The 16,775-nt window shown below is 40.7% G+C and overlaps 1 protein-coding gene across 2 annotated transcripts in view; it reads left to right on the forward strand.

Moving 5' to 3' along the window:
* pde2a (phosphodiesterase 2A) overlaps positions 1–16,775 on the forward strand; it is a 124,642-nt gene that overhangs the window by 34,233 nt on the left and 73,634 nt on the right. Inside the window, exons 1-2 of one of the 2 annotated variants that reach the window (XM_028419473.1) lie at positions 6,701–6,846; positions 7,091–7,181. In XM_028419473.1, coding sequence (XP_028275274.1) covers positions 6,812–6,846; positions 7,091–7,181 — 126 coding nt within the window. In that variant the 5' untranslated portion in view covers positions 6,701–6,811. Of the gene's footprint in view, positions 1–6,700; positions 6,847–7,090; positions 7,182–16,775 lie in introns of those variants that run through there. The other variant, XM_028419472.1, reaches the window with a different exon arrangement.

Consider the following 16,775-nt stretch of genomic DNA (forward strand, 5'->3'; position numbering starts at 1 on the left):
CTCTCTCCACTCTCTTTGTGTTGCCTGTCTTACAATCTGTTAACCTTGCTTTTACTTTTTACACTGTTTTTTCCCATTTTCCACTTGGTGTGTTTGTGTGTGTGCATGTGTGTGTATGTGTTTAACTTTGCACCGCATGTCAGCATGCATGTGTTCATGCGACGACAACGGTATGTCAGCTGTGACACCTTTTAGCTGTTCGGCTGATCCTGACAATACCGGAGGCTGCACTGATGTTGACTGACACAGTGCTTCCCCCACTACTAAACCTTGCTAATGGGAAGTGTAACTTCTTCCACTTCCTGCTTTACTTCTCACTACTGCTGTCTCTTCCCCATCCTCTGGATTTTATCGCTGATTCCTCACACTGCTTACTGTTTCACCTCTGACACAAGCAGCAATAACCCACTACCGAAGGAAGGAAATGGGCGTGTGACTCAGTGTGTGTGCCTGAACATTGCTGAGCAGAAAATCAGGAAGGAAGCAGCTAACTATGACAGGAGAAGCTCTTGTTAGACACACAAAAAGATTTGAACCCGTTGATGCTCATGGTATAAAACTTAAAACTTGAAATAATGGCCTGTTACTGAAAGATTTGACCTATCATACAGTGTCGTAATGTAATTTTGCACACACAACCAACCTGCTATTGTTGCCATTGTCACTGTAAATCCGTTGGAGGTTTCAGTTAGTGACAGTGTCCCTTGTGTGGATCAAAGAATCTGTCCAAAAAACAATGCCTCTGGGTCACTGCAACGCTCACACAAAGGTCTCTGAAGTCATTAGAGTCTGGTTAAAGAACAAAGCAGAGCTTTTGTCCAATTTCTTGTTAGGAGCAAAACTGTCTGCCTGTGCATCATGTCCAACCTTGAATATTCCTATTCACTGTTTGATGTGAAAGCAAATTCAGTGTCAGTCTCCACAGACCCCCATGATTACATGGACATCAATCTGGTCCCACACTGAGCCTATAATAACCATTCAACCTCTGGGTGACATCACTGAGCCTTTATGTATCTTCATGTAGGTTTTTAAAAAAGTGTTCTGTGTTACAAAGAGTCAGACATGCAACCTGAATAACTGCCCACATTTTCATCAGCAGTAAATGATTATGTCTGATACACTTCAAGTTAATGATAACTTAAAAGTGTGTCCATATGCACACATAGCATACAGCATATAGCGTACGTGTAGAGCTATTGTGTCGCTCAGCATGCAGGATTTCTACACAGCGACCCAAACAGAGCTGTACGGTCTCTTTTCCCTCCCTCTCCTCTTATTTTCATTTACCTCATCCTCTCATCTACTCAGTTAGGAGACAGTGCATGTTGGTATGGAAACTGGCTTATAAACCTTTCAGGTTGCCAACGCACTAACTCACATAGCAACCACCAAGCAAGCAGCCTTTTCAAAATGTTGCTTTGTGATTTCTGATGAATAGAAGTCAGAGAGGTTTTACACTTGTGCTGTGTGGATATTCTGCTGGACATAATGTACAGCCACTCTAGCTGTTGGGTACAGAACGCAATGAGTTTTTACACAAAGAGCAGGATGTGAAGTGCCATATCGGTGTTTTAATGAAATTATAACTTCCACATACCTTTTGAAATTGACTAAAATAAAGCCCGCTCAGCAGTGCTTAAAAGTCTAGACTTATGAAACACTTTCATTTTTATATAAATTGATGAAATGGTGTTTGATCAATCTGAATTAAACAGAGTTAGTTCCATTTAAAGAAAAGCCTTCAGATGGACCTTGCAGCAGTGAGGTCCAAATTCCTTCAGTCAGTAAAACAGTATTTTTCCACGAGGACAGATCGTCATTTGCTCTGCAACAACATATCCTGTTTTGAAGTTGTCAATACATGCTGCACCCAAGTTCAAATACATGCAGGCTATGATTTGTGGGTTTTCTAAGAGGCTTTATCCGCACCACTTTCGCAGTGTTATTGATGCTAGTTGCATTAAAATTCATTGTTTTCAAGTGCTGCGGCACACTGAGCTGGTCTCAGGTTAACAAACGCCTTGCACTGTTGAAACAGGTTATCAATACAAACAGTGCTGCCTGCTGTTACAGTAAGCGCGTGTGTGATTACGTATGTCTGCGTGACTTTACAAAGTAGGGCGTGTCATTGTCGCTTTCCTGCTGTTGTTTTACTGCTTGTGTTGTTTAAGGAAATTAGTTATGAGTAACAATAAGGATAGGTAATTTTCACACACATACACAAACCTCTCGCTAAGCCATTAGTCATACAGCATGTGGTGCAATACTTTTAACCAAGGCACTTCACAGTTCTGTGAAAGCATACAGGACTTTTTCAGGATTGATGGCCGCAACATGAAGTCCACCAGTAACCTGATTTTTTTTTCCTCTGTGCCTATCTGTATGTAAAATAATGCTACAACAATCCGCTGCAATACTAATCTACTATATTTTGCATAAACTCACCTTGAGGTAGACACATCTCAAACTGACGTTAATTAAATTATTAAAATTGTATCAAAATTATTTATGGTTATTTAACAGTAGGAGTCTCTTCCTACAATAACACTATTGGCCAGTAGCCATGGAGAATACAGATCAGCTCTTTATTGACGGTGTCTTGTTGTAATATCAGGTGAACAGGACAGAGATGATTTCAAATCCATACTGAATGGCAGTGATCACTACTGACCATTGTGCTGCTTTTCCCTTTCTTGCATTAAATCCACTTGATTTTCTTCATTGTTGTCTCAACAAATGAGCTCAGTGAGCCTCACAGAAAACCATCATCTCCAATTGATTTTGTTGGGAAATGGAGGCTCTGGATATTTCCATTGTTTTGATTGTTCTTTCATCTCTGTTTGGAAATGACGAGTGATTGTCTCATCCATAGTTACGCATTTCTACAGAAATATCTCGGAGTCTAAAATGGCAGATTGCTCCATGAGCCAGGACACCTTGGTTGTGTAGAGATTGTTGTGGATAACTGCATGCACACATTCCAGCTCTGTGGCAATACAATGTTGTTGTTAGTGTTGTGTTGTCCTTCGCTGTGAAGATCATGCTGTGGACCTTGTCCATAGTTTCCTGTGAGGTGACAGGGGGCAGCCTTGCAGGATGGAGGTCATCTTCCAGACTCTTTGCTATGTTTACATTCAGCAACTCATTTATTCACCTTTATTCACTATGAAATCACCTCCTCTTGTGTTGCCAATAACTGCCATAACGTCATAGGTCTACCGTGTAGGTTTAATATATACCATATATAATAATAGCTTATTACACTTCTTGGAGACCTTTTACATTTTATTTCATGCAATGAAAGGTATAATCTGTGCAGTAATGCTAGGTGTGCTGTGTTAGCTGGATGAATTAGGATCCAGTGTAAGGGTCTCTTTAGTAGACTTTCATCAGAACATCTCCTCTCTGGATCCAGTCAAACAACCTTCCCACTGTGCCCATGGCTATTTAATGCCTCTCTATTTATCTTTTGCTGGCTCCTCACACAGCAGAAGCATTTCGCCTCAATGCATGACGCTCTTCAAGCTGAGCACATGTGTGGAGTGGCCACCTCAAGATGGGAACCTCTATTGTTCCACAGGAAAAAGATGTCAATGGATTTGCAGATCCTATTCATGCTGGGATGCAGTTGCATATAGTAAGCTCTCAAAATGTTCATGTCACAGAGGATCAGTTTGAGAGAATCCTTCTTTGGAAATGCTGCTGACTCTTTAGTTTTTAGCAGGAAAAAATAAATGAGATGTCAGTAGTATGTCTGTGCAGTGGTATTGATCTGTCAGCTTGAAGGCTGTACAATAAACCAACATGTAAAATAGTGTTAAATTCTATTTATCATTGGAGCAATACAGTGAACAAAAAGGTGTTTAAAAAGTTATAAATATAAATGCATCATTGTTTTAACTCAGATCAGCAGGAGGGAAACAGCTTGTGTGGAGGATGAGAGACTTGCATTCACTTGACACCCAGGTGTGTGTGTGTGTGTTCACTCACATGTGTGTGAATCTCAATGCTGTTAATATAGGTCGACCATTATGTAGATTAGCCCTATTCCCCTGAGTGCACCACCTTCACCCATTTGGAGCTTTCAATCACTCTGTTGCCCTATGGGAGTCAGGACACACACACACACACACACACACACACACACATCATATACATCATATTCACAAACACACAAATGGATCAGACCAAGGTTACTGCCTGGATCATCATCAGATTACAGATTGGCTAATTATGTTCCCCTGCACTGTATTTATTCATGCAGCTGCACTTTGTGTATGTGTGGGGTGTTTGTGATTGGGAAAGAGCATTTGAGTGAGTGAGTGGTCACAGTTTGAGTCTGTGTGCTGATTGCATTTGAGCATCCCCCCTTTTAATCACAAACTTGGGATCAATACCAATTTCTTTTTACTACGCAACCAGGGTGTGTGTTTGTGTGTTGGTGTGTGATTGTGTGCGTAAATGTAATCTCTATCACCAGTCCACAGCAGATGAAGAGAGACAGTGACAGAGGGGGAATTTGCTTTGAACTAACCTATTTTCAGGAGTGTATTTTTTTGAGTACACGTAAGGGCCTGCTCTCCCACCTGAAGTGTGTGTGTTCATGTGAGCTCTATCTGTGCAGTGCTGGATTTATAATATGAAGTGTGTGCAGTGCTGAATCTGTCTTTGTGTATCTAGCTGCTATTAGCCAACCCTGGTCAATACAGTCTGAGGTACAGCTGTACTGGAATAACCCTTTTACAGTGTTTACTACACAGGCAGCCTCTGGGTGTTTTACAGGGGTATCACAGCGTTTTGCAGCAGCGCACACTCACCTCAACATGACACGATGAACCACGAGTCAACCTCTGACAAGCTGCCACTGTGAACTCACTCTCTTCTCCTATTTCATGCGTAAAAGCAGTCTGTTTGCTCAGGGCAGACATATCAGGGTTTAAAATGTGTAAATTACAGCAAGCATTCCGAATATACAGTGTGTGGCACTGCAGCACTAGGTTAAGAATTCTTAATTAAATCCTTGATCAATGTGATTTTGAGTGCCTAAAGTTCTTTTGTTAGTTTTCTATTCATTTCTCAAAGATCCAGGCAATTTCAGCCTCCAGCGAGCAAGTCGCAACAGAACAAAATTTTGATTATTTTTCCAAACAATTAACATTATCTTCTCTCAGTCAGGCCCATTCTCACTATTTGAACTGAAGCAAGCGTATTTCATTTGTATTAGTCCCACACTGTTTGCAGTAGCTTCAACTCATTGTTCAATCAGTATTCCTTTTAAGAAATGAAAACAAATCTCTTCACAGAAAGCATTAGTCAGTAACAAAGAGCTGACTCTACATCTGTCTAAGAAAGACACCTTCTATGTAAAATGACAGGAATTAGCATGATAAGTGTGCATAGCTGCTGGCAGGTGTGTTTTAGTAAATGACTCTGAGGGTTGCTGTCACATTGATTGACTACATTAGACAGTTCCATTCAACCTGTTGTACAGCCCCATGCTAAATGTCCTGTCATTGGCAATGTCACCTCTGAGAATCAGCTGTCAGTGTCACACAGGACTCTCCCTGCAGCGGTTTGAAGCTGATATGATAAATCTGCCGGCTTATTAAATGTACAGACCTGTGCTGGTGAAGAGACGTGTGGTGTTGTGACTGCTGAGCTGGTTAAATGGAGAAATTAGGGATCATTAAGTGTTTGACTTTCAGGATTTATTTTCCTGGGGTTTACTCTGTTTTATGTGGAATTAATTGCATATTTTCTATTCCTCTGAGACAAACTGGGGTATTTATGCCAATAAGAAGACCTCACTTACTGTGGTGAATAGAACAGCAGAGCATTTAAAGGCTAATTTGCTTGCTGTCCTGGTTTTTTTTTAAAATATGTTGTGTATATACTTTCAACCAAAAATGACTTTTTTTTGTTCTTTCTTCCAATTATCTACATCTAGAACCTCGTATATATTTCCTGTATATAATTGTATAGCCCTTATGAATGTTATATGATTGAAAGCTCCCTGACAGATAATAAATGGACCTTTGGATTCATGAAGACATTTTCTTATCTGCCTGGTTCATATTAAGGCTGCAATCATACTCTCACTTGCAGATGTATGTGTGTTCCTATTATTAGACTATATTTGGGTCCACATGCAGCAGATCTTCATCTCACACTTCTTCCCTCAAAGTCTAGGGAGTGTGCATTTGGTTTTCTCTTTTATACAGAAAAATGTGTGTTTTTAATTTTGCCTTGTGCCTTCCTAGCTGCTCCACATATATTATTATTAATTAGTATTATTAACAACACAAAGACCCAGGCAGATGATCATGTGAACCACTGAAGTTGGAGATTGGAACATCAACAATAAATGATATGATGGGGTGCAAACCACAACAGTGAACTGCATTTTTACCTTCCACACTTTGTCCAAGCAGTTTTTAGCACAATGCCTATAGCTTTCAAAACATATTTAATTCAACAAAGAGTTATAGTAAGCCTATACTCTCTTCCTGCTGGTGTAGCAACATACCGACAGGGTTTGGGGAGGTGAAACAAGGGGAGGGTTGAGAGAGGCAGTAAGACCCAGAGGAGAGAGAGAGAGAGAGAGAGAGTGTGGTGGGAGGAGAGAGGAGAGAGGAGAGAGGAGGAGGGACTGTGTTCACTCTCGGCTCTATGTGTTGCTGCGCGTGGAGCTATCGCACCAGTGTGTGTCTCAGCCTGCCAGCGCGAGTGTGTGCATCGGTGTGTCGCTGTGTGTGTGAATGTTAGTGTGACTTCAGTGCTCTCTCTGCGTACGACAGGTGGAGATGACATGACTGCGCTTGAGAGGAAAAAAGGAAAGGACCTGTAAGGACTTCACACACACACACACACAAACACACACACTCACCTTTATCCCTACATTCCCTCACACACACACCTTTAAATTCCTGCACTCCTCACTTCTGGGAGATTTGTTGTGTGTGTTTGTGCGTGAATGAAAAAGCTCTTTTTTCCAGCAGCTTATCAACAGCTGATTTCATGTGTGCGGAGTGGATAACACACACACACATGGAGGTCCTGACTGACTGTTGATTTTTGATGCCTGCAGACGTGGTCAGCAAGTGTTTCTGCGTCCTGAGGAGAGTTCAGCTCCAGTCCTGAGTGCCAGACAGTCCACCACGTTGTCTGAACAACTCCAGGTAGGAAATTCTTTCTCTTCTTCTCTCCCCTCCTCTGTTCTCCTCTCCTCTTCTCTCTTGTACTACATGGTCTGAAAAACAGGATGCTATATGCTTGATGCCCTCTGCCCTCTGCCCTGCTCCTTCCCTTCCTTTCAGTGATGTTGCCATCCTCTTCCAGTGTGTAACAACAGGTTGATAACAGGATACATGTTCCATGTTTTTACTCCCCCAGTTTTCCACATATGAAATCTTGTAATATCATTCCTCGCACACATAGACACACACATATTCCTCTGTCCTCCTCTGATCTCTGTCCTCAATGCTTGTTCTTGCCTATGAACTTTTGTATGTATGAGGTAAGTTTTGACTCCAGTCGCGTCAGCTTTCTGTCTTTGTCTCTGTTTATTGAGTTGGTGAGAGACTTATTACTTCCCTGGGGTTCTTTGTGTGTGTGTGTATGATGGCACAGATAATAGACGGAAAGATAAAACAGTGACGAATTAATAACAGGAAATTAAAGACAGTGATTTTTTTCAATGGTAGATGAGTGTTTGTGTAACACAGAATGTTTTCCAGACATTCCATGCTTGTGTGTGTGTATTTTGGGTTACTTTTTTTAATTGACTCTTATTTTGTAGCCCAAGGATCAGTAAACCTTTAGTTTATTTTTGTTTAAAAAAATGTCCTGCATTTTTAATGTGGTCACTGTTATTCCACTTCACACCAGAACATAAAAAATAATTAAAATTGCTGTCTTATATTTTCACATATGCAATGAAGCTGTCTAAGTGTGTGTGTGTGTGTGTGTGTAAGCAGATGTGATGTATATAGCAGTGGGGATTTGATATTGGCAGTAAAATATAAAAAAAAAAAGTTTGATTGACTGCCAGCGTCGACATGTTGCGCTGAGATCCAATTACCTAGACATACACATATGCGCAAGGAGATACAGGCACATATGAATAAACAATCACACACACACATTGACATTCATAAAAGAAAGCAGTAAGCAGAGAAATACTTACATATTAATCTAGTGCATACATATTGCAGTGGGTGTGTGTTTTTGCCCTGTCCCACTAGATTTATCATCTCTTTCTGAAACTTTAAAATTCTCTTCTATATTTGCTGCCTTTTCTGTGTTGATGATGATCATGTGTTTAATTTATTCACACTTTTGTTCAAACCGGCCTGTGTGTGTGTTGTTATTGATGTGCTAATGCACTTTTGTGTCAGCCCTAATGCAGTCAGGTTACATTGCTGAAAGTCTTGTCCAGCTGCATTCCTCTCTTTGTGGCGCTAAATGGTTTAATGGCTCAACGCTGAAGCGTCACTACTATAACACCGTCTCACCACCGAGGGCCACCTTAAAGAGATTTGTTCGGGCAATGCTTTTTAGGAATTTTCTTGGAACGTTAAGGCTTAATGTCTTTGGATTTTGTTGCAGTCCTGACATGCATGGGGATTTTGAAATCAGGTTGCACATAAGGAGAAACCTCACAGATGTCCCTCTTTCTAATCTCAAACCTTTCTCATGAGGTAAGATTTGATGATAACTGCACATCACATGGTTAAGAATATTAGCCCCATAATTAATTATGGGGCTGGAGGGAGCATGACTGCCTCATGTGATCTAACATGATCCCATTAGGGGAGGCATACTGTGGTGCAAAAGTTTTTTGTAATGTTTTTAATGGCAGTGCGAAACCAGCCATCCTGTCTGTGTCATGTTAGTTTGCAGATCTGTCTGGATCCATATCATGTTTGTAATTGGAGTTAAAGGATGCTGACCTTTGACCTGGAAATGAAATGAGATCGAACCATCATTTTATCCTATTAGACATATGTTGTAAATTAAATGTTAATGTTGTTAATTTTATAGTTCATATTTGAAAAAAAGTCTTCAAATTTATTTTTATGTTTAGACAGAACTTTAAATATGATGAATATATCATTTTATTCCAGCTTGCAGCCGTAGGCACTGAGACAGAAGTCTAAATGAGTCTGGATAAAACCATAGTTCACAGGATGTGGTCAACACAGGTTGTCTGTTTTTTCAATATAAAGGTGAAGGTGAGATTTTAACCATCCAATGTATTATGCTAGCTAACTCACAGGCTACAAGTGTCATCAGCTGCAGGACTCGCTCTCAGTTGTTGAATTCATCCTTGAAAGACAGATTGTGCCATAGCAACGCAACATGGCTGCACCATTTAGGGATGTGTCTGCAGGCTGTGTCAGAAACACAGACACAGCGTTTAGTCATAATCACAAGGATCCAGATTTAAGCGCCTGAAAATTAAACGTATTTGAATTTAGTAACTGTCAGCAGTTTAGAGGTTTAACACTGGGTCTGTAACCACCTCACATTAACAGATAATCTGGACCAAGGTGGCAGATCTGATTGCTTTGATTGCAGATATGGGTGCTAACCTCTTGCCTGTCATCAGTCTAAAATGTGCCCATTAAGGCTTGATTGTATCTCTATTGTATCTGTATCTTTCTATGTGTGCCGGAATGTGGTAGTGATGAGGTAAGATGCTGAATATTTTTAGGTTGGTACAATGTAAGAGAAAAATGTGTGTGTTTAACATACGTGTGTGAGCTAGTGAGGCTGTAAAAGCCGCAGGTTAATCTCTTCTCAGTCTCCAGCAGAACAGATGTGGGGATTAATTCGTCAGTGATTTGGGGTGGTGCTTATACATGGCTGTGTGTGTGTGTGTGTGCGTGAGAGAGAGAGAGAGAGAGAGAGAGAGAGGACCAGTGGTACAAAAACCTCCACGCAAATATGTGTTGCTGTGGATCATGTGCATGTATTACACAAGCTCTAATCTTCTGTGTGTGGTTGTGTGTGTGTCAATACAAATGTATTTTCTGTTTATGTTCACACATACCGTGCTGCCGTCCAAAGCCTCGCAGATACGTCTGTGTGTTTGGACTCTGTGTGAGTCTCAACAAGTGTTTAAACAAATCAGAAGCAATACTTGGAGATAGGTGTGTTGATTTACTTTCTTCCAGCTCCCAGTTATGTGTCACCTTCGTCACTTTGTCGTTTAATTGCCACATGGGTAAAACAGGGATTCTAGTGAAAGAAGCAAACACAAATGTAAGAATTCTTTCTGTGTGTGTGTCTTGGAGGATTTGTGTGTCTGGAAACTCCATGCGGTAGCGGCCCAGATAGCATGACCTTAACGACATGAAAGTGTTTCTGCTGGACGGAGTGGGTTTAGCCTACTAAAGTTTGCACTCTGCAGTGTTGTAATTTTCACTTTGGGGACAGGAGGGAGGCTCTGTGCTCTGACCTCACTGCTGGAGGAACATGAAGAGAGACTTCTCCAATGGGAATAAAAACATGATGACTATTGCATTAGTGGCACTGAGCATGTGGCTGCTTGCCCGCATGTGCATGCCTGTCTTCATGATGTGATTCAGATCTCACTGCAAAGATACTGTTATTATTACAGATCGCAGATGCCTTTCCTTTTTGACAGTGTATTTATTTTAGGTCTATAGACAGCCAGCAGGTAGGTCTCCTTTGTATTGCTTGGGGGCAAAACAGAAAGACATTTGAGCTTCTGGTGTAGCAACTGAGAGTCTGTGGTTTCATTATTAAATAGTAGTGTAATGTAGCATTATTGAAATGTTCTTCTTTTAAGCTTTGCCACAGCTCAAAATAAAGATTCCTTTGGCGAACGTTTTGGTGAAGAGGGAGCTGTACTGGTGGGACAGAAGAAAGAATGATATCACAGATACAAGCAGTCAGAATCAGTTTAGGAGTGTGTGCCGTTTGGTGAGGATACTAGCACCATTATTATTTTTATGGTGAAGTTTACACCATGCAGACCCTCAAAACCACTTCCCTGGTAACATGGATAAAGAACTAGAAAACACTGGTAGATGAAGATAGAGCTGAAACCCTTTCTTAGCCATCTTATTCTGCAATTCTAAAAAGTGTACACTGTGGATGATGACGAGTGCACATTTAAACAAAAATGACAGCATAGCATCCACTAACACTATATAACAAGAGAGACAAGAAGGCAACAATTTTGCCCCTTTAGATCTCTTGGAGTCATTTCAGCTTGTCAAACCCCCGGTGTGTGTTCCTTGTTGTCGACTCTGCTTTTATTCTTAATGCGAATGTACCTGCACCCTGACATGCAGCAGTAAGCAGCAAACACAGAGCTTGATATTCAGCACATTCAGTCAAGTACATGCAGCTCTGGGGTACATTGTTGGTGAACAGTCAACACTTTGATTGAAATTTTCTCCAAAGGCAGCAGAACACTACTGACCTGTGCTTCTGGGCTGTATCACAACTAGTGTAATGGCAGGTACAGGAAAAAATGGATTGCACTTCCAGGTAACCACAGCATTGCATTACACAACCCTTAACCCTGCTTCTTGTGAAGGTTCCCCAAAGCAGTGACAATAGTCAGTGTTGCATGAGCTCTACTAAGTGGCACAAGTTACCCCATATCTGCATCAGTTCCTTGTAAAACCTGTTTAATATACATTATTGTGTTGGTATATAGCTCCAAATACTGTCAGTGATTCAGTTAATATCCAGCAAGCATGCACCTCTGCTCTCAGTTTTATTGCATTGATCGATGGTGGCTTGAATTAAACTAGCCTACTGGGAGCAGGATCCATAATGTTCTACAGATCCTAACTCCGTTCTTCGATTACAAACCTCGAGGGACTTGGTGATAACGGGTAAGGTGTGACAAGCGTGGGCAGTGACTAGAGCGGAGAATTTGCAGTGAGCCGACAGCTTCAATTGATCGGCTATTTTGTGATGCCAGCAGTCAACATTGTCTCGTTCGTTGATCAGGTGCGCAGCACTAGTTAAGTTAGTTGTTCAATGTATCCTGCCGACTTTAATTCATTTCCTGTATTTGATCTGAACAGCGCTGCATTGGTCGAACAAAGACAGCTTTACCTCAGCTGAGAAACACACTTCAGTGCTTCAGTTCTTTCATATGGATGGATTCTGCTTGGCTTGGCATTAACTGAGGAAGGTGGACACACATTATACTCCGGTGTGCACCAAGCGTACCTGATTTTAACAAGGAGCCTCAAGTGGCCATTTAAGGAAATGCATGTTTTCTGCATTGGCTTAATTCTTTAGCCCAGGCCATTGCTGCTTAAACTTGTCTTGTCTTATATTCAGGCAATGACCAGTTCAACAAAAACATTGTGCTGATTGTTTGACAGCTTTCAAATAATAAAAAAACAACCTGTAACATACATAGGTCTTTTTGTTTGTTTGATCCTTACCCCCACTGTGTTGGCATTTCTCCTGTTGCAGAACTTGCAGTGGCTGAATGATGCAAATGCAAATATTTTACATTACAGGAGCGCAGCAGTGCTGCATTATGTGCTGTGAGGTTCAAAGCCATGAGGAGAAATTTACACAAGTCCGGAGCATTGGGCTTCGCCTGCCATGGCACTTTGAATCACATATTCTGATAAATGACCACCGACACAAGGGCACCTTCACTTCACAACAGCCCTCTGAGAGTTCTGTATATACGTGTGTGTGTGCGCTTGTGTGAATGTGCGTATGTCAGGGTTAGCGTTTTTTCTTTGATAAATGGACTGTATTATTTAGTGCTGCTGAATTTTATCTCAAGTGGATCCCCCTGGGGTATTGAACAAGCTCTTCTCTCTCTCTCTTGTGTGTTTGTGGGTGTGTGTGTGTGTGTGTGTGTGTGTGTGTGTTTACGTGCTGATACCTACACTATGCACTACACTGCTACCTGCAGGTAAACACACTGTATGGTTGTATATTTGCTGTCTAAGCCCCCTGCTCACTCACACAGATAGATAGTTAATGATCACCACACATTCACTGTTAGTTGGATGAGTTAATGCTATATAATAAAAAAACAGGACAAGAGGACACAAGAGGTTCACAGGTTCTGCAGACACACCCTGAAACAAAGCACACAATGTTGCAGTGGGGTTATTTTTGGTATTATTATTATTATTATTATTGCTTGTCGCATATTGTGTCTTTTAAAGTGGTTTCCATTTACATGCTTGCATATGTTAAACAGTTACAATTATACAGTCAGAGGGCAGAGTGGATCGTCCATTAATTACAACATTGTTGGTTGTTGGTGAGGTGCTCCTGCACCTTGCATAGTTGCTTGTGGCTAATATGTGTGTGGATGAGAGGCAAGGCCTGAAGAAAAAAAGGACATATATTAGGCATAATTCTTGACAATGAACAATGAGCATGACAAAATTTAAATCACATGGAAGTGCTTTTCACTGTTACATTTTGTTATTACTACAAAAACCTGGAGGGCAAGCAGCAACACTAACAAAAAAATGTGTACCTTGTTAAAGCAAGTACACTGTTTTAAAGCAAACAGAAGTGAAGCAGAACTGTGCAGTGTAAATTAAACTGTCTCTACATGACAATCTGCTACTTCAAAACCCTCAGAAGAAATACTGAAGCAAAGCAATGCTTGTTTACATTTAAACAGGACCACACAAGAGATCTCAAGACAAAAGCACCCAAAGTGGTAACAGTGTTTGTCCGGTGAAGTGTTAGTTTAATTGGAACGTCTATGCGAAGGAGAAATGATCTATTCCTCTATTGTGCGGCCTGTTTTACAGTAAATGACCTCTATCTCAAGCTAATTCATCTATGGCCTTGCCAGACTTCAGTGGGGAAAGTGAAATAGTGACTCGGCTTTGTCTGGCTGCAGGCACATTCAGAGCTTTGAGCAAAATAGAAGAAAGCAACAACTAATGAGTCATCATTCACCTCATGTAGGCAGAGAGTTTACAGAGTATGTCTTCTTCTGCACCTATTTTGGGTTTGGGTGATACTCCACCCAAACTTTAATAAATCTACTTATTTGATGTAAATTTAGGTTCAAATTTCTACCCATACATATGCAGGATGCTGTCTAGTACAGCTTTGTTATTGATTGGCTCCACTTTCACCAAGTACAAAATAAAGCTATATCTTTCTAAAGTGGACAGAAGAATGCAAATGAGGAGCTGATAATGAGCTCCATCATTTGTTTAGTCTGTGGGGAGTATCCACTTAAGATTTTGGACAATTATTAATCATCATTTGAATCACCAGCTGAGAGATGTAGTGTCGCATAGCAGTAAATTACATATCTTGTATCTCTATCATGGCGTCTACCAGCAGAGCTCATAAATGTTAAGGACGCTTAATAATACACAGAATTTGCATTTCAAGTTAAAGTTGTTCTGATTGCAAACAGGGAGTTTTTTCTTGCTCACATACTTACTGCAGATACATTTTTTCTATACAAGTTGGAACATTTCTTTGCTGTTTTATAAGCAAGTGTATGAAATCTATCTAAAACCTGAGGTGGGTGGCCTGCCCACGCTCCTTTTACAAAAGGAGTAGATAGTTTTCTCTTCATCTGGCATCACAGTAGCTGAACGCAAGCAAGGCCAAGTTTGATAAGGACTTGAGTGCAGAGGAGGGAGATAGGCAGCAGCGTGAGTAATAGCAACAGGAGGGATAGATAGATAGATAGATAGATAGATAGATAGATAGATAGATAGATAGATAGATAGATAGATAGATAGATAGATAGATAGATAGATAGATAGATAGATAGATAGATAGATAGATGGTACACTTTTATTCATTCTCTTTTTTCCTGTTAATATGACATGTTTTTAGGATATTGGTTTGTGTGTGTGCTTTTTCATTCTGTGTCATTCAATTTGTGGTCCATCCATTGTGGTAACAGAGCATTACTGAATGGAGACTTGAATAGAGGGGAGAAAAAAGACAGAGAAGAAAGAAAAGAGCCGAGGAAGTGGGTGAAAGAACAGCAAGAGAAGAGGTGTCAGTGTGTAATTTCCCCGGGGCATTGAACAAAAAGAGAGGGGCGTCCCTTCTCTCTCCAACTCTTTCATACTCAGTTGCCATCCACTTGTTCAGGCAATGTGCTTGTGTGTGTGTGTGTGTGGGGTGCGGTGGGGTGGGGGATCACCTACACACTACTTTAGCACTGTGGCATTGCAGTATTGAGCTTCATGTATCTCTGACATGCTCCAGTTTTCCCATTGGATGGACATTTCAATAACCAGAAGGCAGGTCTGCGTGTGTGCGCATGGATGTGTGTGTTGCAAGCATGCACATCTTATATAGAGATGGTCATTTCCACCTTTCAGGATACTGGTCAACTGGCCAACTCCCTTATTGATCCAATTCGTATCAATAATGGAGATCGATCTCTCTCCACTTCCACACACCCATTCATCCCCACTATACCACAACACACACACACGCTTTCCTGCACTCATACTTACACTTAAAATTTTCCATAGGCACAGAGGTCTGCATCCCTCAGGCTTACGTACCTTTTACTCTAAAAGCTTGGCTGTATCAAGAGGGATACATCGAGACATGTGAGTGGCTTTTAGATATCCCCATGGAGAAACTGACAGTCAACTGAAAGGGAAATATGAGTGTCTGTATCTCCACGGACAGTTGATTCAAAAAATGAGCTGCTTGCAAAACTTTCCAAACACTGACGTCTATGTTTCTAAAACATTACCTGAATAGTACAATACCTCGTATACTTGCAGACTTCACCATCAATGAAAATATAAATTCTTTTGTCATGCACACACACATGAAAACCCTACAATCTCTAATAATAATCTAAAAGTCTAATAAAGCTGAAATAGCCAGAGAAGAGAATATAATCACAAAATGAGGTTGTTGTTCACAGCTTGTGCTAATTATTCACTTCAGATGCAGCATCTCTACTTCCAGACTTGTCCTGCTTGGACAGTTTCCCAAAAGCTCTACAAAGATTTTTCCATAGTAAAGGGTGAAGCCATGCCTAAACTTGTTTAGCTCAATGATGCTTTGAGGTGTGCTAGTTACAACAATGGTAAAAAAGCATTTAATACATTCTTTCATAAAAGAGAAAGGCAGCTAAAAGAGCCCACATTAACACATTTAAAAGTCACATATACGCTCACATTCTGTGACAGCTGTAACTAATGACTTTGTCTCTTTTTTGCAGATAGGCACACTTCAATTGGTTTTCACCGCTCTCTAAGAAAAGGGAGTTAAAGTAAGCTGACTAAACATTTTACAGCTGACTAACTTTAAAAGACATGCTATAAATTGACTTGAAGGAACTTGACATCCTAGCAGCGGTGAAGTAGTTTGGTTGCACCTCAGATAAAAAAAAACCTGTGTGACGCTGCAAACCCTCTTTCTACACTTATGCATAGAGCCCTGCATTGCATTACAGTCCATTTTGAGAGATGGGGCACCACTTTTGCTGTATTTGCATTACCTATAGGATACTTTATGCAAATCGGGGGACTTCTTGCGGGACTCACTATCACTGGAAATGATCATTCCAAAATAAAACATGTTGTGTTGAGCAGTTTTTATAATAGAAATGAAAGTTTCCATGCAAGGCACCCTGCTGGTACATGTATGGTGGGTGGAGATAAAAGATCTTCATTTGAGTTTGCATGGATATGTCAGGTTATTACATAAGGCTGACATAAGTACAGGCTTTTCCTAGCATTTAACTGGTAGGTCATTTGCAAGACTGTCGCTTTAAGATAAAATGCAAA

Source organism: Parambassis ranga, chromosome 13 (assembly GCF_900634625.1).
Source record: "Parambassis ranga chromosome 13, fParRan2.1, whole genome shotgun sequence".
NCBI lineage: Eukaryota > Metazoa > Chordata > Actinopteri > Ambassidae > Parambassis > Parambassis ranga.